This window comes from Diorhabda carinulata, chromosome 1, assembly GCF_026250575.1.
Source record: "Diorhabda carinulata isolate Delta chromosome 1, icDioCari1.1, whole genome shotgun sequence".
In the NCBI taxonomy this organism is placed as follows: domain Eukaryota; kingdom Metazoa; phylum Arthropoda; class Insecta; order Coleoptera; family Chrysomelidae; genus Diorhabda; species Diorhabda carinulata.
The window spans coordinates 28,732,180-28,759,191 of record NC_079460.1 but is presented as its reverse complement, the minus strand read 5'-3'; the positions used below and the strand labels follow the sequence as shown (position 1 = coordinate 28,759,191).

General features: G+C 32.3%; 1 protein-coding gene across 1 annotated transcript; it reads left to right on the top strand.

Moving 5' to 3' along the window:
- Positions 1 to 7: 7 nt before the first annotated feature.
- LOC130901323 (N-alpha-acetyltransferase 35, NatC auxiliary subunit) lies at positions 8 to 27,012 on the top strand. The gene is made up of 11 exons (XM_057812630.1): positions 8 to 265; positions 319 to 392; positions 572 to 720; positions 1,925 to 2,148; positions 11,862 to 12,187; positions 13,086 to 13,267; positions 13,829 to 14,002; positions 14,168 to 14,308; positions 17,584 to 17,762; positions 18,833 to 19,040; positions 21,094 to 27,012. The coding sequence occupies exons 1-11, from the start codon at positions 252 to 254 to the stop codon at positions 21,496 to 21,498; spliced, it is 2,076 nt and encodes a 691-aa protein (XP_057668613.1). The 5' UTR covers positions 8 to 251; the 3' UTR covers positions 21,499 to 27,012.

The following is a 27,012-nucleotide window of genomic DNA, read 5'->3' as shown; positions in this document are numbered from 1 at the left end:
CATTATTTGGGTTTTATATACAGTCAGAAAGAATTCAGAAAGTCATTTCTTCAGTTTTTTATTCAGTAAGATAATTATTAGTATATCAATATCCATATACGAAGGGCATTGTACTGTCCTCTATTACCATCTATTGACAACTTCAGCAACTACATTAAACATTTCTGATTGAATTGATCAAATTTAGTTTGAAGTAAGGTTATGTATCAATTTCTTTAAACATTTAATAAAAAAATAAAAGTGATTTAGAAATGGAAAATGAATGGTGAGTTTAAAATAAATAAATAAGTATAAAATAATATCATGATGTTTCTATAGTTCTCATTCTTGTTCTTGGAAACTGTTTGGAAATTGGATTGATATCACCCCAAAATTTCAAGAAGCAGTAAAAGGTAAGATTTTAATAAAGTATATCTAAATGAAAAAGTTTCGACGTTAACATCAAACCATTTATTCTCTTTCCATTTCCACTAAAACATAAATATAGTTACAAACATTTCAAGAACGATTTCTTGAAAAATATTGAATATATTTTTGGTCTTTTCCTTTCAACTTATGAATATCTTTCTAGATTTAAAACTTGGTCAACTCCTTCATGATGATCTATTTGGACTTTTTGACGCAATGACTGCAATTGAGATGATGGATCCAAAAATGGATGCTGGAATGTTGTGCAATAGAGGAATTAGAAAAATTGTATCATTTGATCAAGCTGTACAGGTTCGTATGATTCCTACTTATTTATTGAATGAGTCTCATAGAAATCTGTAAATAATGTAGAGGTCAAGAAAACAATTAGTATTACTAAACAAATCCAAAGTATTTGGTGATATATTGTATCTGCAGCTTTGAGTATACTAAAATTTAAAAATGAAAGACTTCATTTATAATCCTTTATCAAATAAATGGGAAATATTTTAGCATTGTTGCTCTTCTTCTGGCGATTTCAGGAGAATGTTTAGTTTCTAGTTCAACAATTTTTCTGGAGCTCATATTCATTCTCCATATACATTACATACTCTATACATTAACTCTTAGCTTATGTGATATGGTAAATATTAATTGAAAAATTATACTAAGGTTGCATTATTATGAGAATTTTGAAATTACAAAATTAAATTTTTTGCTCAGATGTCTAATTAACAGTGATCATTCATATTATTTGTGATTTTAAGGTCACAGTTGAACTGAAAATAAAAGAATCATATAAAAATAATTATAATCATTGAAATACACTTGTGAAATTTTTTTCCTATGAGTTTCAACCTATCTGGGCCACTAACTTTCTCCTTCCTAGTGTATTGGAATTGTTTCCAAACTTAATTATTTCCTTTTTTTAGCTACTAGCTCTATTGTAGCACCATTTATTCTTCAAAATCAACTAACTTCATCTACATCTGGTGAATATGCAGTGGTAAAACTAATTCCCAATTTTAGAACACAAACTTAATTCATTTAAATAAATATTCATTCACTTTTATATATTATTATATTTATTTATTTGGATTTATTTGGATCTCAGTAAAACCAAACTGTACTGTCTCACCAGCTTTGTCAATTAGAAATTGAAGAATGTAGATTCTATGGGAAGAAGGATGAAATTTTGGTCAATCTAGTTCTATAATGTCTCCCTATTACAGCACATATACTGGAATCCACTAGAACTTTTGAACTGTAAGGCAAGCTGTACATATTAATAACAAAGCTAAGAGGCAGCACAACAGATCTTAAGTTTACAATGCAATGCAACCCTAATCTTTATCCAGATTATATATAAAGTGTATGTAAATTACTTACTCCCAAAGTTTGAATTTGGCAACTCAGTGGATAGACTAGACTTTATAATTAGAGTTTTCATGTTCAATTTTGTGATAAATTTGTGATATTCTTTTCCATTCTTCTAAAGTAATAAATATTTTTTCAGGATAATATCTTAAAGCTAGAAGGATTTAGTTATAAGGAAATAATAGGTATAATAGATAGCACCTTTGCTTGTTTGGTTTCATGGTTGGAAGGTCATTCATTGGCTCAAACTGTTTTTATTAACCTTTATTTACACAAGCCTTATATGATAGGAGACAGGACACTGAAAGCTTTTTGTTTGGCAATGTATAAATTACTAGAGGTTATCAAGGATTTGGTTCATAAGTAAGTAGGTAATTAATGTACTTTTTAATATTATATTAATTATAAAGCACATGTGAATTAAAATTATTTTATAAATGCAAAGTCGTAAGTACAAACTAATATTTTTTATGTTACTTGAGTAGGTGTTGTGAACTATTGTGCAAACTACTTATTTTATCATTATCTAGCTGCCTTCATCCAATTATGGGTATAAAAGACTAGTTTTATTAGTTATGTCTCCTGAAGTAGATTGAACCAAAAAAAAGTACCTGTTATATCTCCTAATTTATTTCTGTTTCAAAGAACTTATGTACTTATGCAGTACTTTTAATTTATGTAAACTATTTTTTTAGGTTCGGAACATTTAAACTTGTAGAACAAATGCAAGGCAAATTTGAAGATAAGATCCAATATTTGTTCAATTTTCTCTTTCAGTTTAATATTTTGTTCATTGTTGTTTAAATAATTATCACCCCTTCAAAACATTACTCTTTCACTGTTTTTCATCTTTGTCATTACTACATAGTTGATAGTTTGTATAGGTTTCTATTTTTAAAAGTACCAGTGTTGATCAGGATCTGATAATAATAATTATTAAATAAATCTTTGCATTCATTGTTTGTTCTCGGTTAATAGAAAGATGTTCTTTTCTATTCCCAATTTTATGTAATTCTTACTTAGTATGAATATATTGAAACTACTAAAAATATGCTACTGAGACATTCTAATTATTTAAAGAAGTGCTAATTACTATTCTTCATCCTCAAAATACTCAAATTATTTTTAGAGAAAAATTCAAAAAAATCACTTTTATTTGGTGATATTGATTTTGGTATCGTCAGTGAAATAAAATTTCATTTAAGGAAAAATCTTGTTAACAAATATAAATAATGGAGGGTTTTAAAAACATCAGTACTCATTTGTGATATTATAAGAAAAGTTGATATACTTCAAGAAAAATAGAATTCTTCTATAAAATTGCACATATGTTGATAAAAAATGTGGACTTTGCATATAAACTTGTTTTTAATTTCCCACCAACCAACCAACCCACTGGCACTACTACCCTCAAAGAGCCTTGCCCTCGTCCACCACATTCTTTTAGTCATCACAGTCCAACGCTCGGCGTCTCCACCCCTCACACCTAGCTCCCAAAGATCCTCATCGAAATCATCCAGCCATCGTTTGCGCGGTCGGCCAGACAATCGCCGCCTCTCTGGCTTCTATTCTTTGTGTACCCCCCGCTTCTTAGGCATAAGCTCCAAGTTGCCTAGCCATCTGAGTCTGACCTTTCTTGACTTCTGTCACCAGGCTGAGGTCTTCATAGAGCTGGTAGAGTAGCCGCTCCTCGCCACAGTTCAATATCCAGGTCTCGCTAGAGTACATGATAACCAGACATAGAATTGTGCGATAGATCCGCTTTTTCGTTCTCCAATTCAGTAAACGTTACTTTAGTAGTCGTTAGAGACTAAAGTATGTATGCTCCATTCCCCGCTTTCACACTTTCCCTTATTTCTATCAAGTTGTCATTATTTTCGGTCACTAGTGATCCCAGGTATTTAGACGACGGTACCTTTTTGGAACTTATACAGACCTACTTCGAAAGCCCCCGGGGGAGTTCTTCTGTTCCTTGATGTAACCATGTATTTTATTTTGGACTCATTAATGGGATGGTGGTGCCTATAAAATGCTAATTACTAAATTTATGAGTCTTTCTAAGCAATTACATTATTAGTTACATATCAAGTGGCGTTTACAATACTACGAATATGTGTGCTCTCCAGCTAAGTCTGTGATCCAGATGAATCCCTAAGTATTTGACGTGCTCCTGTTTTTGTGAGAAATGACCATTGAATGGGTCAGTTAGATATGTACATTTTCTCTGAGTGCAAGTAATGTGGTCGGACTTCATTTATTTTAATGCTACAGTTTTTGATCCATTGTTCCAAAGTGAATAATCGCTTGTTAGCGTGGCCGACAGGTTTTTGAGACAGTTTTGTATTTATTTATTTTTGAGTTGTAACGTTTCCTGATTATGTCTAGGTTCAACAACTGGGGAGGTAGTTCTTGTTGTTTACGTGTCTTTCATTCTTATGTATTGTTGCCCATAATGCTTCTTGAATAGACTTTGTGCGGTGTTGAACAGCGTTATCAATGTTGATGTTCGTTTTAAATGGAATTTTGAGGTGTAGCGTCCCGTTAAGTATGTTGCGGAATATGACTAGTTAGTTAATCTGTTATGTAAAGTTGGTGGTTGAGCAACTCCTATAAACTCTGTACTTACATTTATTAGAATAGGTGAATTGTCAGATGAAAGTTCATAACAAGGTTGTGCCTGTCTGAGCAAAGCTCCAGGTTTTTTGGTTTGTCCGGCACCTTTTTGTATTACTGTTTGATTCTGCGTTTGTCTCAGAGAAGGATATTTATATTATTTAAGTTCCTTATAAACGGAGCATCCTTTTTGATTTGACAACGGGTGCACTGTATTATCTCCCTTTTTAGGCGAGGTGGTCCAATTTTTACGTTAAGGTTTAAGAATCCAAGTTATAGATTTCTTTATTGTTGTTGGTTTTGAATCAACAAAGAACATAGATAATGGAGATTTAGTTTGGAAGTGTTTTATATTTCAAATGTTCTCTACTGCGATTTTAGGTCCATTATGCTGAGTTGAGTAGGTTTCTTTTGTTTTTGGTATAATTTTTACTTGAAAAAAGTTGGATTGATAAACTATTACGTGCGCCCCCGTTAACGCTCACGTTGGAAACTATTTATAAAGTTTTCGACTTTCCTTTGTCGTTAGGAATTTATGTCATTTCACAGAATCACAAAATATTTTTCGTATTTTGTATGTTTCAAGTTTCAGCACTTTCTAGATTTATTAATGTTGTTTATATCATAGAAATGAACATAGATGTCGCCACACGGCTCGTGAACTTTTGTTACTATTTAGTAGGCATCTCTTACGAAATGGTACCTGATATCAATATGTTTTGATCTATCATGAAAAACTGGATTGCATGCCAGTTTTTGAGCACTTTGATTGTCATTAAATATATTAATGCAATCCAATTCTCCTGTAATCTCAAACAAAAGATTTCTTAAGTATATGGCTTCTTTAGCTGCCATGCTTAAGGCCATAAACTCAGCTTCAGTTGTCGATAAAGCAACTGTGCGCTGCTTGCAGCTTTTCCATGAAACGGAACCCCCAGAAAGTTTGAATACATAGCCTGTGAAAGACTTCCTGTCCTTCTTGTCTGTCCTCCAGTCAGCATCTGTGAATCCTGTTAATTTTGAATTATTTTTACTAAATTTCATGGAAAAATCTGCAGTTCCTTTCAAATACCTAAGTACATGTTTTGCATATTGCCAATGTAACTTTGTATAAGAGTTATTATACTGACTTGATAGACTAACAGCATGAGATATGTCAGGGCGAGTCATTACAGCTAAGTACATTAAGCTTCTGATAAGTTCCTGGTAAGGAATCTTCGAATCACAAGTCTAACCTTCAACATTACTCAAGTTGACACTATTATCAAGAGGAGTACTAACTGCCTTACTTTCTAACATTCCAAAACGTTGTAATAAGTCTCTTATATAAAGTTCCTGGTCTAAAGTTACATAATTTTCTACATAATCTCGGTTAATTCTAACTCCTAAACATTGTTTAGCCTCTCCAAGATTTTTTATATTAAAATTATTATTTTAATGACCCTCAAGAAAACTTATTTCATTGGAAATATCAGCAGAAAAAACAAAAAAATCATCCACATATAGTGCAACTATTGTAAGTTAATTCCCTTCATTCTTTTTTATATACAAGCACGGTTCAAATTTTGATTTTTTATATCCAACATTTGACAAAACCTCATCAACTTTTTCATTTCATGCACGGCTAGATTGCTTTAATCCATACACAGCCTTTTTTAACAGGTATACTTTATTTTCATTATTTTTTGAAACAAAACCCTCTGGTTGTTGCATGAATACAGTTTCTTTTAAAACCCCATTTAAAAAAGCTGTCTTAACATCTAAATGTAATATTTTTAAATCTAACTTAACGGCTAGTGCTATCAACAGTCTAAAAGTTGAGTGTCTCACTACTGGAGCAAAGGTTTCGAAATAATCAACACCCTCTTTCTGTGTGTACCCTTTTGCTACCAGTCGAGCCCTATACCTATTTTTATTGTCACTATCACTTTTCACTTTGTACACCCATTACACTTCACAACTGTCCCCGTTTCTGGTGGATCGACGAGCTCCCATGTTTCATTCTCATTGAATGAATTAATCTCTTCTAACATGGCCTGCTCCCATTCATGCTTATCTGGCCTTGAAAGTGCTTCCTTGGAACATCTACGCTATCCTGTGATTTATCACTTGTACTAGCACCATTGAAATATGTTATATATTCATCAAAGACTTTCTTCTTCGGTTCTCTTTGAGATCTTCTTGGTGCTTCCAGTGCAGTTGGCTCATTGGAAGGCTCAGCCAGAACATAGTCACTGTCATTATCAGAGTTGTGGTTGTCACTTTCTCCCACTGAACTGGAATTCTCACTCGGGACTTCTTGAAGTGTGTGGCACTCCGTGACAGGTAATTGTGTATGCTGTTTGTCCATAATAGTCACGTCACGTCACCTTTCTTATTGCGGGGTTAAAGCATCTATATCCCTTTGTTGTTTCATCATAGCCAACAAGAATATGTCTGATTGATTTCTGATCCCACTTGTTCCTATCGATCTTAGGAACATGAACCATAGCTACACTGCCATAAATATGAAGGTGATTGACTTTGGGTTTGATACGTTCACTATTGCAAAACTCTCCTCCATTATCGGTTCTTAAAATTTTGATTTGAGCATCTTACTGGTTTTCGGCTAAACATTTAAAGTCTTTAAACTTACCAAATGTCTCGTCTTTTGTTTTGAGGAAGTAGATAAAGCACATTCTGCTGTAATCGTCTATAAATGTCAAGAAATATTTGGCTCCACTTATGGATGTTGTTTCCATGGGACCGCAGATATCACTATGAATTACTTCCAGTACTTTCTGTGCTCGACTACCTTCCTTTGGAAAAGGCAAACGGGCTTGCTTACCTTTACAGCACACTTCACGATTTTCTATTCTGGCATTATCATTACATACAAAACCATCTACCATCTTGGCTGTCTTGTTCAGGCTGCCTGAAAACTTACTGATGTGTCTTTACAAACATCCAGTTTATAAACATTGTTGTTCAGACTAGCTGTTGCCACTAAAACATCATTTTGATTGAAAATATCACATCCATTATTATGAAAACATACCTTGTTTCCGTTTTTAATTAATTGACACACAGATAACAAATTTGTGGAAAACCTGGGACATATTGAACTCCTTTTAACAATATTTTGTGTGCTCTATCTGTGATTGTGTTAATTTCAATATCACCAGCACATTCCACATTAATTTTAGATTTATTAGCCACCACAATCTCAGGCAAATATGGATTCCTTTGATCTTTCAGCCATTGTTTAGATGCTGTGAAATGCACATTGGCGCCACTGTCAACATACCAGTCGGTGTCATTGAAATCTGCTGTAGTAAACACAGCACTGAATCCACCTTCAAATCTATTAGTATTGGGGCATTTTGACATAAAATGTCCATTTTTTTGCATTTGAAACATACAATGTTACTGAAATCCCTTTTGTTGTCACTAGAATCAGCTATTGCTGTACTCGATTGACGTTCTCTATTTGACATTCCAACATGGCTACCTCTGACAGAACCACCTGATTTACATTTGAAATTAGCTCTGCCGGCGCCCTCTCTGAACTGCTTGCGGAAACCTGGTTTGAAATTCCTGTTAGCCGTAAACGCACTATTGTTACCATTATTGTAGGTATCTGTTTGCATGTCAAGGAGTTTAGTTTTGATGGAATCTGTAGTGATAGAGATTCCGGAGTGCTCCACAGCCATAATCAAGTCTCGCAGAAATCAGCAAACGCAGAAGTCCAATTCTTCGCATGAAACCACTGTCATCGTACAACTTTTTGAGATTTGTCCATACTTCTTGGGCAGTTTTTGCATCATATACATGAGGAAATAAACTTGGGTCTATGGTTAAAACTAACTTAGCTTTTGCTTTGGCAATGGTGGTTGTATCGGTTTCCTTACCGTCAAGGCATTTGTTCAAGCCTTCGAGCACAAACACATTCTCTCATTCGTCATAGTTTTCGCGACCTAAAAGCCTCGGCACACTCGTCAAATAGTTGACGCCATCTTTTCCGCGAAACACAAACGCCCGCGACACGAAAATAAAAACTTTTTCTCCACTTCCCGAACTACTGAATACCCGAAACTTCGCGTTGGAAACAATCCTGGCCTATAACCTATTGTTATTACTAATTTATTTGAGCAGATAACTAATTTAGTTTTGGGTAAAACGTTGAAAAAAGGTACTGAAAAAACAAACAACGTGTTTACGCTATTGAATGTGTTATTAACTAATTACCAAAAAAGAAAGAAAACGAAGGAAGACAATACATTCATTGTGTATGAACATAGATGTCGCCACACGGCTCGTGAACTTTTGTTACTATTTCCAACAGTTTATATCATAGTTATCGTTGAGTTTGATTATTGCTGCTGTTTATGTTGTGGTGGTTTGTTAGGTTTTTCGGGTTTATTACTATTTTGTGTTTCAGATTTTTCTATTATTCTCTTCTAGGTTGTTTTCTAACGTTTTAAATCTGTTAGTGGTAGTTACAGGTGAGGTGAACAAATAATCATTTATTTTAGTTTGTTGTACTGTTCTAGTATCTAGGCTGCATCGATTTTTCGCCTTTGAATTTTCGACTAACTTCCAATCATTTGTTTGATCTTGAGTGGTTGAGTTAGGTTGACATTTTGGAGTTGAGGTGCTGTTTGAATATAAGGAGTATGCGAAGGATGGGTGTATATAATATTACCTTGCATCTGCTGTTCATTTGCCATCTATATTAGAGGGTACGCCACTGGTTGCGGTGCCAATTTTCTTGATGATACATTGGTAGTGAAGTAAAATATCTATGGGTTGGGGACTTTTTGTCTACCTAGCTAGCCGAGACAAAATTCATCGCTGTTTTATAGATGCCATTTAACGTTCATAATTAGCACAGCACAAAAGAAACTATTTATTCATTTTTATTTTAACTGATTTTTCTGTCCCTCAAATTCTACATACAAAGGTTCTGTGCTAATTAAAAGCGTTTGTAATTTCTTGCTAGTGAATTGGCCTTTTATTTCTTTTGTGTGACCAGGGACCCAGACTAAACAGACTTTGTTATTATTGCATAGGACACATATTATCTGACGCTCTTTGCGATAACCAAGTTGGTCTCTTCAGAGACTTTGAAAGTTTGTCTTCAGTCTTTGAACAGGAAAAACGCGTGTCAGTAATAACAAGAGTGTTGTGTATGATAGTTTTCAAGTTAAAACAAACATTGTTAGGATTTTTTATAGTACAAATATAAACTACGCCTCAAATAAGGAATCTTTTTGAAGCCATTATTCTATGTTATATTTCCAATAGCCCTTCGTTTTGGGTAACCATGTTAATTCCATAAGCATATCTATGACTCTTAACTCGTAAATTAAGGAATTCAAACAATTATTCAATATTCGTTCTATATGGTTTTCCTCAATTTTCATGAAAAGATAACATTAAATCGGAAAGAATTGCTACCTACCGATCATTCCAATCTATCTCTCTTATTACTTCTCAAAATCGATCCACTTCCAAATTTCTTTTCCTGCAGTTTCCCAATGTTTATAAAATACATTCACACACTCCAGTTGCTTCAAAGATATTTTAAAGTAATGAAAAATAAAATATATACCGACAGGTTCTAAATCACCTGGATGTCGATGCTTTTTCCTTTCCCTCCTTTTTTAATTTATTATTTCAATCAATATCACAGTAGTGTCACTCAATGAATAATTTTGGTGGCTAGATATACATGTATTAAATATTTTTCTTGTCATACTAAGTAGTTCAGAGAAAGATTGTATAGTCCATACCAGGGATGGGGAAACTTTTTTCTTCGCGTACCAATTTTTGCTAACGAAATATATGACGGACCAAGTAGCACTACATTATTTAGTAAAATAGAAATATTGTTTTGATTTTTCTGAAACACTAATTTATTGTGCAATATTAAAAAATAACATTTTCAATTGCAATTAATTGAACTAAAGTTAGCCGCGAAGCAAAAGGTTGAGGAGCGTTGGTCTTTGTGGGAACATGTGACATGTGGAAATGTTTTTGTTTCTGCATGACTTCGTCATAAGCCGGCTCCATTTGTGATGCTGAATTGCTAATAATGAAAAAAGGAGGTCATCCGAAAGCCTATTACGAAGACAATTTTTCCTTAGTTTCATTATTGAAAACGTTTGTTCGCACAAATAGCTTGTACCAAACATAGCCATTATTTTCTGGATATGGGCAACTATATTTGGGTATTGTGTCCTAGATAAAGAAAAAATATGTCCACCGAAATTGTGAAAATCGAAAAATTGGAGTATCGAGCCATCATTAAGTCTCTTTATTTAAAAGGGTTAAGATGTAAGTAGATTTACGAAGATATGCTTAATACCCTTGGTGATCAGTGTTCTTCGTATGCGACCGTGAAAAATTGGACTGCAAGCTTCAAACGAGGTTAAGTTTTCCATTGAAGATGATAACGATCCGGAAGGCCAGTTTCTGTGTCAGTTCCCGAAAATATCTATGCAGTTCATGACATGATTTTATCAAACCATCGAATTGGGCTAAAACGGATATCTGAAGCACTGAATATTTCATACGAACGCGTTTATTATATAGTTCACGTCAATTTGGATATAAGAAAAATTGCTGCAAAATGGATCCCCAAATGTTTGAATGTTGCCCAAAAGCGTACAAAGATAGAAGCATCGCGTTCGATCTGTGCTCGATTTGAAAACGATGTAGACTTCTTAAACCGAATTGTTACTATGGATGAGACTTGGGTACATTTCTACGATCCAGAAACAAAGCAACAATCGATAAAATGGCGAAGTTCTTGCTTCAGTTTTTTGGGATTGTCATGGAGTAATCATGATTGATTTTTTGGATAAGGGTAGAACAATAACTGGAGATTACTATTCGACATTACTGACCACTCTATGGGAAAAATTGAAGAGAAAAGACGCGGAAAGCTATCCAAAGGTGTTTTGTTTTTGCAGGACAACGCCCCTGCACACAAATCTTATGTTGCCATTCAAAAAATTCCTGACTTGGGGTTTGAATGACTAGAACACCCCCCTTATTCACCAGATTTGGCTCCATCCGACTATTATCTCTTTCATCAACTGAAAAAAGTTCAAAAGGTCGTAAATTTTCTTGCAACAAGTCGATAATAAAAGCTGTGAAGGTCTGGTTTGCAGAGCAAGAAGAAACATTTTTTTTGAAAGGTCTAGAAACGTTGCAGGTTCGCTGTAATAAATGTATCCAATTAAGAGGAGAATATGTTGAGTAATAAAATATTTTGACATCGAAATTTTGTTTGGTTCTATAGTATGCTAAGAATTTTTCAATATATCATCGTAATATTTTGTGACTTATTTATCTGCAAAACATATCATCAAAGGAATAGTATTTTGTACATTTGAAGCAGCTATCAAATATTTCACACTTGAATTTATCAAAAATAATACATTATTAGGAATGTATATAAGTGTTTTTTTTTGTAGTGGGATGGTATATGAAGAGGAAGATTTCCAACCCATGCAATATGGTTATCATCTAAATCCAGATATTTCTGAACAACGAATGATTGGCATGCTTCGAGAAGTTGAAGAAGATCTTCATAGGAAAACTAGAAGTCAACCAAATCATGAAATTCATGCAGTTTTTGGAAGAATTAAATTTTTAAGAATATTTCTGCAAGTGCTAATATCTTGTTTTAGAAAGGAGGATCAACCTCCAATTTCAGAATCTCATAGATTATTGAACAGTTGTCTTGATATGCTATATATAATACAAAACACTGTAGGACTGGGAATAAAAAGTGAAGATCGTAAGTTATTTTTTTGAATTGATGAAATTTGTATTTAGGAAAAATACTCGAATTGACTCTAATGAACCAAAAATATTAATTCGATTAAATATGGTATAAATTCAAAATTCCTGTCATTGCTCTGGCTAGAGTAGATTGTGTTAACATGAACCAAAGTGCTACTTGAACTTGCTCCACAACTGATGTAGCAGTAGCAGACTCCTTGACCTTTTCTCGTGTGTACGTATTCTATCAGTATCCTGCCAATTTAAGCGTTCTAACGATTCGTTTTCTCTATGTTTAGCCCCTGCTTAACTTATTATTTATAATCGTTGCCGCTTGTGAACATCACTTTTATTAGCAATTTTCTGTTGATTTCCTTCCATTGATATCGCCTTCTTTAAACGTTGTTTTCTTTGTGAAGTACTTTCTTTTTTGTTTATGTTGTTCTCACGATTATAGGACAAAACTGGTCCATCCCCAAGAGGTCCATTGTAGAGGGATAAGAGCTTCAGTACAACATCATCAATCTAATCAGTTCATATAAAACAGAACTTGTTTCCCAAATTTGTTGGAGTTGCACATTCGCGCCAATCAAGATACTAGTTCAGACGGATCAAATGAGCCCAAACTTGATGGGGTTGCGTCTTTTAATTACGGAGTTCCTTTGAACATATTTCAGTTCTATCATCAGACCTTGGTTACCATATAGTATCAAATTACTAGCCAAGACGAATCAAATGAGCCAAAACGGAGTTTCTATGGCCACCTTCCAGCTTCATCATCAGATCATCTCTATGTTATAATAATATTACATTTTTATTTTTGGCATTGGCATTTTGGTTGCCAATAAACTAGCACATAAATTATGAACACACATTTTGCTATTTGATATTTGCGTAATTCTCATATTTTTTAGCTGAAAACGAATATATACTGGGATTTGAACCTTCTATAAACCACCGACTGTTGCCTCCAACTTTTCCTAGATATACTAAAATTAAATCAAGACATGAAGCTATTACTTATTTCATTGAAATGGCTGAGAGATTTAAAATAGTTAGTAAAATTCAGCTGATTACCTCATTACATCAGGCTTTGGTAAGTAAAATGTCGTTATATATAATCAGGAAAGTAGTTACTAGTACTACAAAATAAAAACACACATTTTCCTCTATTATAAATCATAGATACAAGATGTGATCCAAAAATTTTTTGTTAGAAACAAGCTGAAAACATAACATTAATAGCTTTCATTTTTTTTTGTATCCTTCTCAATGTTTCTCTTCAAGCAAATTTTTTATTTTCGGAAGAACTACATGGTGGCTGATGTGGTCATTTTTAGGGTTTCTTTTTTATATTTTTCGCAAACGTCACAGTACAACTTAGTAACATATATAGTAACAGTGGCTATAATAGTAAACTGATAAGCCAAAATATACTAGTTGAAATTTTAAGTGATTGATTTTATTAAAATTCATTTACTGTAATTTTCTATCACGCCTCGAACATACATACTTATTACTTGGTCTGCAAATAAAATTATGAGGTTTGTTCAAATTATAATTTCAGTTAAAAGAAATCATTTTAATATATTTACATTAAATTGAAATTTATGTGACTTTACAATGGCTTACGCTAATTCTAAATTATTTATTTCAGGATTTCTTTATTGATTTCAGTAAATCTAGCCCCTGTATACTATCAAGATCTGCATTGCAGCTGATGTATTCACGTTCTTTCCCCGCCAATTTAAAAGACATATTACGGGAATCTGTAAAGAGTTTCATTTGTCCCCCAGCATTATTATCAAAGACTCTATTGAACAACCCAGAGGTAAGAATGAGTGATCTGTATAAAATAGGGCAATCATGGTTATTATTTTAACACATATTTTGGTGATGAAAAGGGAGTGATTGAGAAAAGAAGTAACGTATAAAAAGCCAAGCTTCATTAAAATTCATAGAAATACTTTGATAAACACTTGTGACTACTTTTTAGGCAAAACATTATGTTGATACATTTTTGTCCCATTGTTCAAGGCCATTTATAAATTTTTTGCAACTGTGTGGACATAATAGGGCAAGGCAAAGAGATAAATTGGCACATATTTTGGAAGAATTCACATCCTTACAGGATGAGGTATGTACAAGATATATATAGTTTTAGAATTAAATACTTTTGCTGTAAATTAAATTTATGTTATATTTTGTATATGTTGTAATTTTCAACATTTAGTTTTTTTTTAAATAATTCAGGCTATGTACCTAAGTATACAGTGTATACAAAATAACTTCTTTCATATTTTTCAAGCAATACATCTCAGTATGTATTTGCAATTTTCGTAATGTAATTACAAAGACAGCCATTGAAACCACATAATTCTAAATTTAATGGTTCGGAAGGTACAGTTTGAGATTAGAATTATTGAAAAATTCTGTCATAATAATAGTACGTTTGTTGTCAATATTTGTGTAAATGTCATGAATTACTTTTAAAGTTTAACTGTTTGCTGAATATGAAAAAATTCGATTCTCATGATGAGAAATTATGAAATCTAAGGTATCGAAGGAGCTAATTTAATGATATGTATCCAGTTTGCAACTAAATTATAAAATTGTAGTTTGTAGATTTTTGAAACTTGAGTGGGCTCAAATAAAAATTGTCCTAAAACTGGCTGATCAAAGATCATATCTAATGATGAAAAATCTCTGGATGCTATGTAAAGTTTTTAGAACATCCTTCCATATGCATTAAAAAAACTACATGCATACTAACTATTTTGATGATGATGTGTGAAATTATAATGCAAAAGTTAAAAGTAGTTTACTCCTAAGAAGCCATATGTTATATAGTATAATTAATCGCCACAAGTGATCCTAGATCCTAATTCTAGATGAATGTGAGAATATCGAATACAAATGCCTTTGAAAGAAAATTATTTGTAGAAGGCAATTTAGATTTGTTCATGAAACAAATAGTTCCATCAATAAGTAATAGATTTGGCAACAATTTTAATAACATTTAGTTTCAACAAGAGGCACATCACAGCACTTTTTTCAAGACAGGAAAAAAGGTTACAATAGAGTAGCCCATAAAATCTTCTGATTGATTATCTTTTGATTATTTTTTCTGGTATATCTAAAAAACATTCTGTACAAGATAAAACCCGATAATTGGTTCGAAATGAGAAATATAATACTGATTATCTGTAGATTATCAAAAACTGAAAAAATATGTAAATATCTTACTTTGGATGACAAAATATTAGCAAGTCTCAGTCCGTTTCAGCTTAATATTTGACAAAAATAATAAATGTAATGTAACTTTCAAAACCAGTAACGACTGAAATATATAAACTAGTTGTTAAATTCAATAATTCAGTCATATTTAAATTCTATGTTTAATAGAAAGTATAATGTAATTGTTAACCTACTTCTCCTTTGTTAAAAGTTGCAAACCCATCAAACGGACTTTTTCAGGTTTCACTTTAACAATTCTGTGCATCGTAGCCGTTTACCACTGCATAAATATTTTGAAGTTCATAGCTTAAGACGTTTTCAACTACTCTACTACAGGAAGAATAGAAAATCTGCAAAACGCGAAATTTTGCTAGTTTCGTGCTTGTATATCTTTGAAATACTTAAAAATTAATTTGTTCATAAGAAACATAAGAGATGTGTCAATTAAGTTTCAGGATTTTGTTAATAAAAAACAAGCAAATAAATTTTCACTCATGACTGTATTATTGGTTTTCACAATAGTCTCTGTTTAACTCTACAGAATGATTCCATCGTTGCTCCAAAGATTCAAAGTATTCTTCTGATTCATCTGCCATTAACTCGTTTAGTGGCAGGAGCAATATCAGAACTATAGGGTGAGTGCGGTATCGTTAGAATGCGTTATTTTTTCCACAAACTCTTAATACGATGAATCAGGAATGAGCCGGTGCTGCTTCAGACTTTCAGGACGCTAATAGAACTTTTCATTCTTCATCTGACTGGCAGGATCATGTTAACGATGTCGTGGATGTGAAAAAACTATATCTTCATTGCTACATATTTCACAGATACCAATGTTTATGATACAAGAATAAGGATACTGTAAATCTAACATCTAGATTGTAAAAAAATTAGATGTTGCATAATTCATTTGTGCAATATTACATCCATATAATTGTATGAGATATGTATGTATGTATGGATTTGGGGCTTTGTATGAAATATGACAGGAATTCAATTTAAACACTTTACAAACCCTTTTCTACTAAATTATTGCTTTTATACAATTATCGAATTTTTGGGAGAACTTAAAACCTAATCTTTATGTATAAAATATATACTAGTATTTATTCATTTAATATTTTCTTTTCAATATTTGTTATTATATTTTGAATTCTAATTTTAGAAAAATCATCACATCACTCGGCCCTCTAAAAAGTTGTATCTCACTTATAATTCAGTTTGAACAAAACTGTATATAAAGAAGTATAGGCTATAGAGCCTGCTTTACGAGCAAACAAAAGAGATATACAGCAACACTTTTGCCTACAACAAGAATTCGTTTTGGGCTAATTGTACAAGGTCATCTGTGTACTAGCTCCATTATTTAGTATTATAGGCTTAGAGTCACCCGTCCACGGTTCTCTGTCAATGATGTATGCTTTCAAGTCTATATTTTGTCACTACCTATGAAAATGATTAGACATTCACCCGCAGCCTTCGTTCGAATTTTCGCATGACCAGGTGCTCTAGCCTGCAATTTGTTGAAGATATTTAACCTGTATACTGTCCTCATAGCTTCGAATTATATCGCTAGCTCCTAAGACCTAATAGAACTTAAGGGCCATATTCATGGATCCTGTGATACTAAGACACGCGAGGTGCTGAACTCTGTCATTGGCACTGTGGTTTTTACTAGCTCCGTACACCACATGTTGCCCCGTATGTGAGAAGGGGTGTATATCCAGTGGAGGATCTTCGATGAAAGACCCCATATACAACAAAAGAAGTCACGTATCCCACTGTTGTACTTTGTGGCGTGCTAATATTGCGACTTCTGGTCACAAAAGCTCATTTTGGGTTAATTTTTAACCAATCAGACTATAACCACCTGTCCACTTGCCCTGTGGCTAGCCCCTGGCCGCCATGGTCTCGACAACTTCGCTGTTCAATTCGGCGGAAACTCTGTCTTAAAACAACATTATTTTAGTACAATAAAAGAAGCAATATCTAACTTATGCATATTGCTTTAAATTGGTAAGCAGTATTTATTCTCCAATAATTTCTATCTCCGTCATACAGAGCCACCAACTTCGTCTAATGTCGAGGATAGGCTTTATTACAATGCCAAAAATGTATAATTTGATATTATTGTATTCAAATTTTAAAAATTGTGTAATTCTGAAATTATTGTAGGCCGAGAGGGTAGATGCGTACTTACACAATCTGTCAGTTAATTCCTCTTTGTCTAGGCCACATATAGCATGTTTTGGAACCTGGATTTTGTATCACACATTAAGAATAATGATTATGTACCTGCTGGCTGGATTTGAATTGGAATTATATAGCGTACACGAATTTTATTATATCTACTGGTAAGGTAAAAATATGTAAAGTTATTTTTGAATTAACTCACTGCAAATCATTATTTTATACAGTGTCTAATTACGTATTACCCTCTTAAAGGATATCATGTCTCCACGTTAGTGTCTTGACACTCTTACAAATATTGGGTTTGCGTATGCTGTAATTCTATATTTTATCAAATTCATTGAGATTTAGGTAACACCCTTTCTCATTCAAAGTGCATTAGGCATTTAAAAATTCCAAATATGGTTCTCTATGTCAGATCTAGTAATTTTTACCTCTCTGACACGTATCGATCAAAGAGACCAACAACATCAGACAACGGAATGTTACGAATAGAAGTACAAACAAATAAAATTCAAAATAAAAAAGCAACGTGCTTTCTGTGTGTGTTTGGTGAAGTATACACGGAATTGTTAACTTTGAAGTGCTGAAATATATACAAACTATATACAGATCATTATTGTAAACAGTTGGTTTGAGTGAATCAATTTTCAATCGAAAAATATCCGACGATTGTCAACAGAAGAGGCGTTATCCTACAACGCGACAAATCAAAACTGTACTCAAAAACCGATTTTATCGGTTCGGCATTGAAAATTTGTACCACCAAAATGTTATTAATAATGAAAATGTTTTCATTACTGATTAAGAATACAAATTTGTTAAAAGTTTTTGTTTAAATTCAATTTAAGAAAGCAACATTACTTTTCGGTGCCTCTTTCCAAAAAATTTCGGTATTGAAAATGTCAAACACCAATTATGTAATTAGGTTCTACTAATGCTACCTCAAAAATAAACTAGAGTTCCTGTTACGTCTAAATTCAATAACATGAGATTTATTATATTTTGCTGTAACAACACCAATTTTGTAATCAGGTTTTTCTAATGCTGCCTCACAAAGATAAACTTAGAGTTCCTGTCACGTCTAGATCCAATAACATGAGATTTATTATATTTTGATGTAATCGTCTTAAATCAAATTCCATTAACGTTTTGGACGTACCAAATAATATTTTTGTTTATATATAAAATTAATCAGACTAATTGCAATTTTATAATACTTGTATTCTTCAAGGTATTTGTACGAATTTCTGTATGGATGGCTTATATCAGCCTTATCAAGAGCAGATAGCTTCCTAGTTGAAAACGAGCTTCTAAATGAACTTCACAAAAATAAAGGAACTTCTAAGAAGAAACCTAAATATAAAAAGAAAGCTAGACCATATAATAAAGATATAATTTACCTACAAGCGCTGCAGAACATGTGTGGAGGCTACTACAAGGTAAGATATTATTAATTTTTATTACATATATGTTAGCATAACAGAAGTGTTTGATTGGGATAACCTGCTATTCTTCATCAAGAACACAATTAAATAAACAGCATATATTTGTTATTTGGGAATCTGTCTTTTCTTTTTACTGAATTATTGGTAAAACCAATAGACTTTTTTCTTTTATGATGTTACAGCCTGTTGCGGGCTTTGTCCTAACATTTCGTCCCCAGTTGCTCCTGTTCACAGCTGCCCTCTTCCAATTATGTATCTTTAAAAGACTGATTGCGTCTTTTGCGAATTCTGCCACCTTTTCGAATGTCTTCCAATTGACCTACGCCCTTGAAAATTGAATTAAGTACTTTTCTTAGCATTTTCTATTCATCCATTCGAACCATATGGACTACCCTTAGTCTCTGCCTTCTAACAAATTCCGAGAGGGTAGTTTCTAGTATTTTTGTTATAGCTCATGTTTATATCTGAATTTACATATATTTCTCTTAATATCTTCCTTTCAAAAGTACTTATTAGTATTATTTTCTCTATGTTTTTTAATGCTTTTGTATATTCTGTCTTTATTGTTTATTTGTACATCTCTAGATCTAAATATGTGCAGGAAAGCATAGTATGCCGTATTTGCCTGATGGATTATTCTTCTGATTTCTATGTTTTTGTTTCCATCCTTGGTAAGTTGTACACCCAGGTATAAGAAATCCGTTACTCTTTCCAGTTTATCGTATCCTATTGTAACGTTCTAGAACATATTGTTTGTACGAGCTTTTATTAATACTTTCGTTTTTTGACTATTAGTTCTATTTCCATATACGTCTTTAACTTTTGGTAGTGATTCCCCCATTATATTGATGTTATCTGCATATGCTGCTATTTGCGATAACCTGCAACAGGATGTTTTGGGGATGAATAGTCATTTTTCTTAAGATATATTCCATAGCTATATTAAATAACATGGGTGCTATTTGGTGAATATCTACGTTATATATACCCATATCCTTCCTTAAAGTTTCTTTGACTTTAATGATCGATAGTGGATCTACCTGGTCTGAACAATATTTTGTACTCACCAATGAGGTCTTTTACATATGGGAACCAATAGACTACCAAATTTCCATACAACGTGGTCTAGAAATATGTACATTTATTTGTAGAGCTGATAGTACCTTTAAAAGGAAGCATATTTTTTTAATGAAATTTTTTTAAACGTAATAAGGGAGATTGAGACCTTAAAATGAGTACCAAAGTATTTAAATTCGATTCTGATTACGGCGTTCATATTCTGGAATTAATTATTAGGAATAATGATAATTGTAATATTATAAATACCAGTTTATTCGCTAAATTTCTCCATAAATTGAAAGTTAATTACAATTCATATCATACAAGTTTTCCATTAACTAGTATGATTATCTAGTTCATGTAAATTAATTACTTGATTGATTCACGCCAATTTCATAGAAAAGAAAAAATTTTTTTGGAGGGATCATGGTAAAACTTCTAGAAGGAACATTAAATATAAATAATAAAACAGTTTATACTAAAAAAAATAAGTTTTTAAAAAGATATGGTATTAATCAAAAATTGAGAAAAACGAGAAGTACATAAAAAAATTATAACAAAACGAGGCTTATGTTATTTGGTAATCATCCCTGCCATTTCCTCATGAGTGCCTTATGTCAATTTAAATAAGTTTCGGCATTGTGACACTCAAGCACCACACTAAACTTAGCTAAAATTGTTTTTACAGGATACCCAAAATTGAATGCGTCCTCCCTACCTTTTTATATTTGACGTCATCTATGTGAGCGTCATGGCGCTATCACTAAAATTTTCAAATGGAAATGTGGGTGTTGTGATACATTATTTGAAAAGTCTCTTGAATATTGAGGATCATTTTTGGATATACTATCAGCTCTAGAAATTAATGTACACTGCTAGTATTCATGTCCAAAACATGTCTATTATTTAAAATACATAATTGGAAAATATTGAGTAAATGAAAGTAATATTTATTATAGATACTATATCATATTCATATTATGTTTAGGCCTTAATGGGATTTCGTCTAGAAGGAAAGTTGACGATGCCACATCCTCGATTCGACAGTGAGCAAATACGCTATGAGCACAGGTTTGCTCCGTTCCAAAACCTTTTGACACCACCACCAGTTGTGTACTCGGAATTTAGAGAAATGACATCATTTGAGAGATTCCAGCAACAACCTGTTGATAGTGTTTTTTTGTATATAGCAGGTTGTAAACATTTCCATCAAGCTCGACAATTATTAGAAAGTATAATACCCGATAACGAAATTACAGATTTACTAACAATATGTAAAACGAATTTTATTGTATTAAAACTTTTAGCAGGGGGGCATAAGAAAGATTCTTTGAAACAACCAGAATTTGATTTTTCTAGAAGTAAATATTTTTCTATAATAAAAATCAGTTAAATTTTGCAATTAACAGAAACGTTAAAGCAGATATAGAAGATTCGTTAGTACACTAGAGATCATTGTTAAAGTAAAAATACACTTTCTAACAATCGTTGAGATTTATAATGGGATTTTAGTGATAATGGGCATGTTATTCAAAAATTACAAAATATTGAATGAGGAAATTTTGTATTAAATGGTTTTTGTACATAATATTTTTTTTTCACCAGAATTTTCAATTATATAGAAAGTAGGCATTTAATTTGTGTGTTAAATGAAGCGTTCTGTTTATTTTTATAATTTCAGGATTCATTTTACGCCAATTGTCTTTAATTAGTTCCATATAAATATTTTATCGTTTTGGAGATATTTATTTCATTATCTCTTCTAATTAAAGAATAGTTTTTCGCCAAATTATTGTTAATATGTATAAAAAAACATAAAACGTATTTATTGTACATTATACACAGCTCACTATATTTTCTTTCGCTTTATTGTCGCACTTTTGATTCTGTATAAAATAATTTCTAATACAACCCTTCTACACAAGTTTTATTGCCAACAATGTTTTTTTAACATTCCTTTTTCTACTTTTTTGGTGATTAAACCTATGAATCACCCGACACAGAATCTTTCTGTATATGGGATATTGTTAACTCACTCTATGCCGGTAGTTTTACTCAAGCAATCGAACGCGACAGAATTATCCTAAAAAGTGGGTTGATTATTTTGAAAACACAACGTTTTTAATGCGAAAAGTTATATCACCATTACCATGTACCAGTACAATGATTGGGTATTGCTCTTCTAAGATTTTTCTCAGGTGCTTTACTTTTAGTTTTCCTACCAATACCTGTATATCTGGAACATAATTCAATCAAACCTTGTTGGATACAATTTTTTTTCTTCTCAAAATTTAAATTTATCAGACCACCTGCTACATCCTGAAAACGATTCATATCAAACAAATAAGTTCGACAATAATCCAAAGACCAAAACTCATTTCCAAATCATATTAACCAAATATGCAGTGGCGTTTAGTTAATATACCATTTGCTTAACTTCATAGACATTGTAACAAGTAACTATTAGTATTTCCATATATCTAAAGCGAAATGAATTTTTCGTTACATTCACATTCGACCTCCAAATACTTAGGTTGATAAATCATCAATTATAAAATAATTATGGCATGCAGTACCAATAATTTGATACAATAAATTGTATATTTGTAGTTAATTTCGTCATATTGGCCTCATTTCACCTCTTTACTGTTGAATTATCCTTATAATATATAAATAAATAACAGTAATTGCACATATTACATTGAATTGACATTCTCTGAAAAATTTCTCCGATACATTGGCTGGGATATGATGGAGCGTAGTAATTACTCCATTTCTTGTTAACTATGTACAAATCATATAATTTAAAAAATGTATTAATATACAAAATTGATCTAAATGTTTCGAACGTATGATACTTTTTATAACTTGTTCTACATCTTTCCACCAAATGGGCAAAAAAATTTTTTTCAATTATTAACCCATTAGTGCCCACCGATGCCTTAGCAGAAAAAAAATATTAAATTAGGTTTTATTTACCTAAAAATGTCCTCCTCAAACTTGTACTTGTAATAAAATTATTTTTTTTTGTTTATGCTTTCGAAAAAAAAAACGTGTACCCAAATGAGTACAATGAGGTAATAAGTATTACCAAAAATGTTAAACTTTATATTTATGATGTTATATGTCGATTGTTATAACACTGTAAAACAAGAACTAAGAATGAGATATTTTGAAACACTCTCGTTCAATGCACAGAGTCATATTACATTTTTCACATATCCATCTAGCCCTCATATGACACTGACGACATCTGAGCTGGTTCTCAATTTTTTAAGGGAAATGCCCAATCGGATCATCAAAAATACTTCTTGGTAATGAACCAGAAGGTCTATTAGATGCAGATCTTCTTTGTATAGCCTTATTATAGGATTTGTATGTAGTGACGAGTAATACTTCTAACATATTGCAAAATATCTGTTTTGTCATTAGGATAGATAATTTTATGTAATTACCAGGCATTTACAACAGTTACGTTTATCATGTGAGTAAAAAGAACCCACCACCATTTTTTTACCGTGGATGGCAATTCTGTAATTATTGACTCCTTGGTCCATCAGATCAACACCGCCCATGAGGTGGTTGTAGTTTTTAAAAAGTTGCGGTTGAGGCACTGAAATTTTCTCCTTCCTTTTTGAAGACCATCTCTTTACTTGTGCTAAAGGTTCGACTGAATCATAGTTTGTAGCCATCGTTACTGCATTATTATCATTCCATCTAACAAATAGAAGTTGGTTTCTTTCGTCGTATTGAAAATCAAAGAAACCACGGTCTTCTCTTTTTTTTTATTGTCTTGGTGGGTACAAGAGGTCATTTCTTTGTACGATTGTCACGTAAAGTTCCAGTAGCTCGTATTCAAATCTTTCTAAGTGCATTTAAAAGATCATGGCTTGCAAAATAATTGTCGAAAAATAGGACATGATCACTTGGGGCATCAATTATTTTCGTAAAATCAAGGACCACTCGTGAACCTAGTGGAAGCGAGGTTTTAATTTTAGTTGGTGCTTGAACAGATGACGCTGATGACCATAATATTTAACCATTGCTTCGTCTATAGACAAGAATTTATGAAAAATTCCCCGTTGTTGAAACTTTGAGTTGAGAATGTTCATAAGTGGCCGAATTTTGTACATTTTGTCCTCAGTATCCAGTGTTCTGTTATCTGCTAAATTTAATTTTTTTTTTATTTGTATGCATTTGTAATAAATGGAACTCCAACAACCTCATCAAGATTCCAATAAAGGTGCTCACGAGGTAATTTATGGTACACAGAAAAGAGAAGAACGCCAACGAAAATTTTTAACTCTTCTTTGGTTGTTACAAAATTATGATTGTTCTTAGATGCCGCATAAATGTTGGTTTGGTCGACAATATGTTGGACCACTTCGTCATCAAATAGTTTTTCGAAAATCTGTACAGCATTCAGCCCTCTTAGATCTTGTCGAAGTTGTTCTAACCGAACTTCGGCTCCATCTGTGCTATCTATCTCTAATACTGTAGGTACTTGCGTCCAATTAGGATTCCCCTTTAGAAGATGCCATCTCTCTAACAGTGGCATACTATCCAAATTTTCGGTTGCTAATCAATCAATCGTCTTCATCAAATTCTTCCTCGTCACTTTGATAATCCACTTCTGGCGGAATTATAACGACATCAACTTCCAAATTAGCTTATTTGCTTGTTCAACAGCATCAATTGCAGAAGCTAAGGTTTTGAATCTTTTACCATAAAAAGAGCTAGTTGCAATTCCGTTGATGTCCATTGTAGAATGTTGCTGGAAAAATAGCCCAGTATAGTCGTGTGCCCAGTGTACTCAAATGAGTACACCGAGATTTACATCAGAATAACAAAAAAACATAATATTGTAGGACTTTTTACATATGACCATATTATTGATACATAACCTTTAAAACATTTTTAACACATATATTCAGTCACACTTATTTACAATGTCGGTTGTAGTGTATAATATCAACTCACCTCTAATTACATCAGCAATACGTAGAAGCGCGGTAAATATATTCACAGTCAAATCTAATTGATTCAAAATTATTGATAATCACTGCCACAGTTCTATTAAAATAACACTAGTAAACAATGTTTTTATGTTACATTTACGAAATACGCCGTTGTGTGGCGCTGAAATTGAGATAATTTAGGTGTACCCATTCGAGTACACTGGGCGCTAATGGGTTAATTTAATCGCATAATTCATTGGGAGTGTAAGAGAGAGAAGGGGGTTAAGATTAAACGGGAACAAAATAGTAAAGGTTTATGACTATATTTTTTTAAATATAACGTTGAGAAATTATGATTGAAAACAAAAAAAAACTTAGCCCTAGACTCAGTTGAAGCGTTTTTGGTTAGGACAAAGTAGATATTTCGAAACGATATATTTATATAGAACTCATTTGAGAGAAATAGTTTAAATCTATAGTGAGATTCAAAAAGTTTATAGTATTGACAAACTTACTATCAACATAAAATAACGTAAACATGGCTTTATTGGGATTTCATTTCGTATATCTCTGAAATATATGGTTGTTTACGTTTTAATTTATATTGCAAACTGTACTGAACACACTGTGTACCAATGCATACTCACAATCACACTGTCTGACGCTCGTTTTGATAAACAAGGTGTTGTCTTCTGATACTGAAGGTAACTTGGTTATTGAAACGCACATCAGACAGTGTATTTGTGAGTGTTGTTGTTGTGGTAGTGTAAACAGTGTGTTCATTATGAATCAGAATTGTATTGATTTATTGATTTATCATGTTTGTGAATATAAGTATGCTTTATATGTGTGTTCTAGATAAATATTTTTTGCAAAAATAATTTATGACCTATTTATAATAATTTAATGTATGGACCAAATTTTTTACCCTATTAATAATAATTTAATATTAATTTAATAATTTCCTTCACTTTGAAAGGTATTTTTTAATTCATTCAAATTCATCCATCCAAGAAAATGTTAAGACAAAGCTACATTTCACAGGCTGTCTTAAAATTGATACCAGTTCTTCTAAACATGAATCGAAGGACTAAAACGAATGAAATTTCTGTAAATATGCAAACGTTAGTAAAAATGAAGTCAGCTCACAAAAAATTATCTGCATACTTTTATGTATATTTTTAAATAGCTATTTTTTCAATTAAATATGTTAGAAGTTCCAAGTATGCATCATATGCCAGTGCTGTAGCTAGAGACTATGCAGTAAAATTTTCATATCAAAGACAAGCTCATCCAAAAGCTAAGGGAAGACTCGAACAGGAATAATTAATAACCATACTTTTTATGAATGGAATAATGTCACTAAAGGATACGGTTAATAAATGTAATATTTAAATTTCTCAAATGACAATCCATTTTTGGATCAAGTTAAAATTGAGTTGTTGGTTCCAACATAATGTGAATCCAGCATATCATAGTAGGCAATTGAGAACTTTACTCAATCAAAAATTTAGTAGATCGTATTAACGCTTCTGTGTTTACAAACGAGAACATACTTCGAAGATTCAATGATTAATCGGCAAAATATTTGCATTAAGGAAGGAGACTATTTATATTCGGTTTATATTCAGAAAGGACGGGCGGCAGCTTTGAAACTGCCTGTATATTTTCTTAACGCACTAACTGAATTAAATATGTAGAGTTGCAACTTTTAAATGTCGGTACATTAACAGCTTTAGCGATGTCCAGATTGTATGTATTAACCTTATCTAAGTTTTTCAAACATATAGACATTTATTGTATATTTAAGCCATTATATTAATTTGGAAACAATCTAGTCAATTTTGTCAAATAAGGCACTGTTACAAATCAAAATAGAAAAAAACATTATGCTAGATTCATATTTCTGTAAAACGCCTTTTTTTTGTTAGTAAACAGTTTTGTTGGAA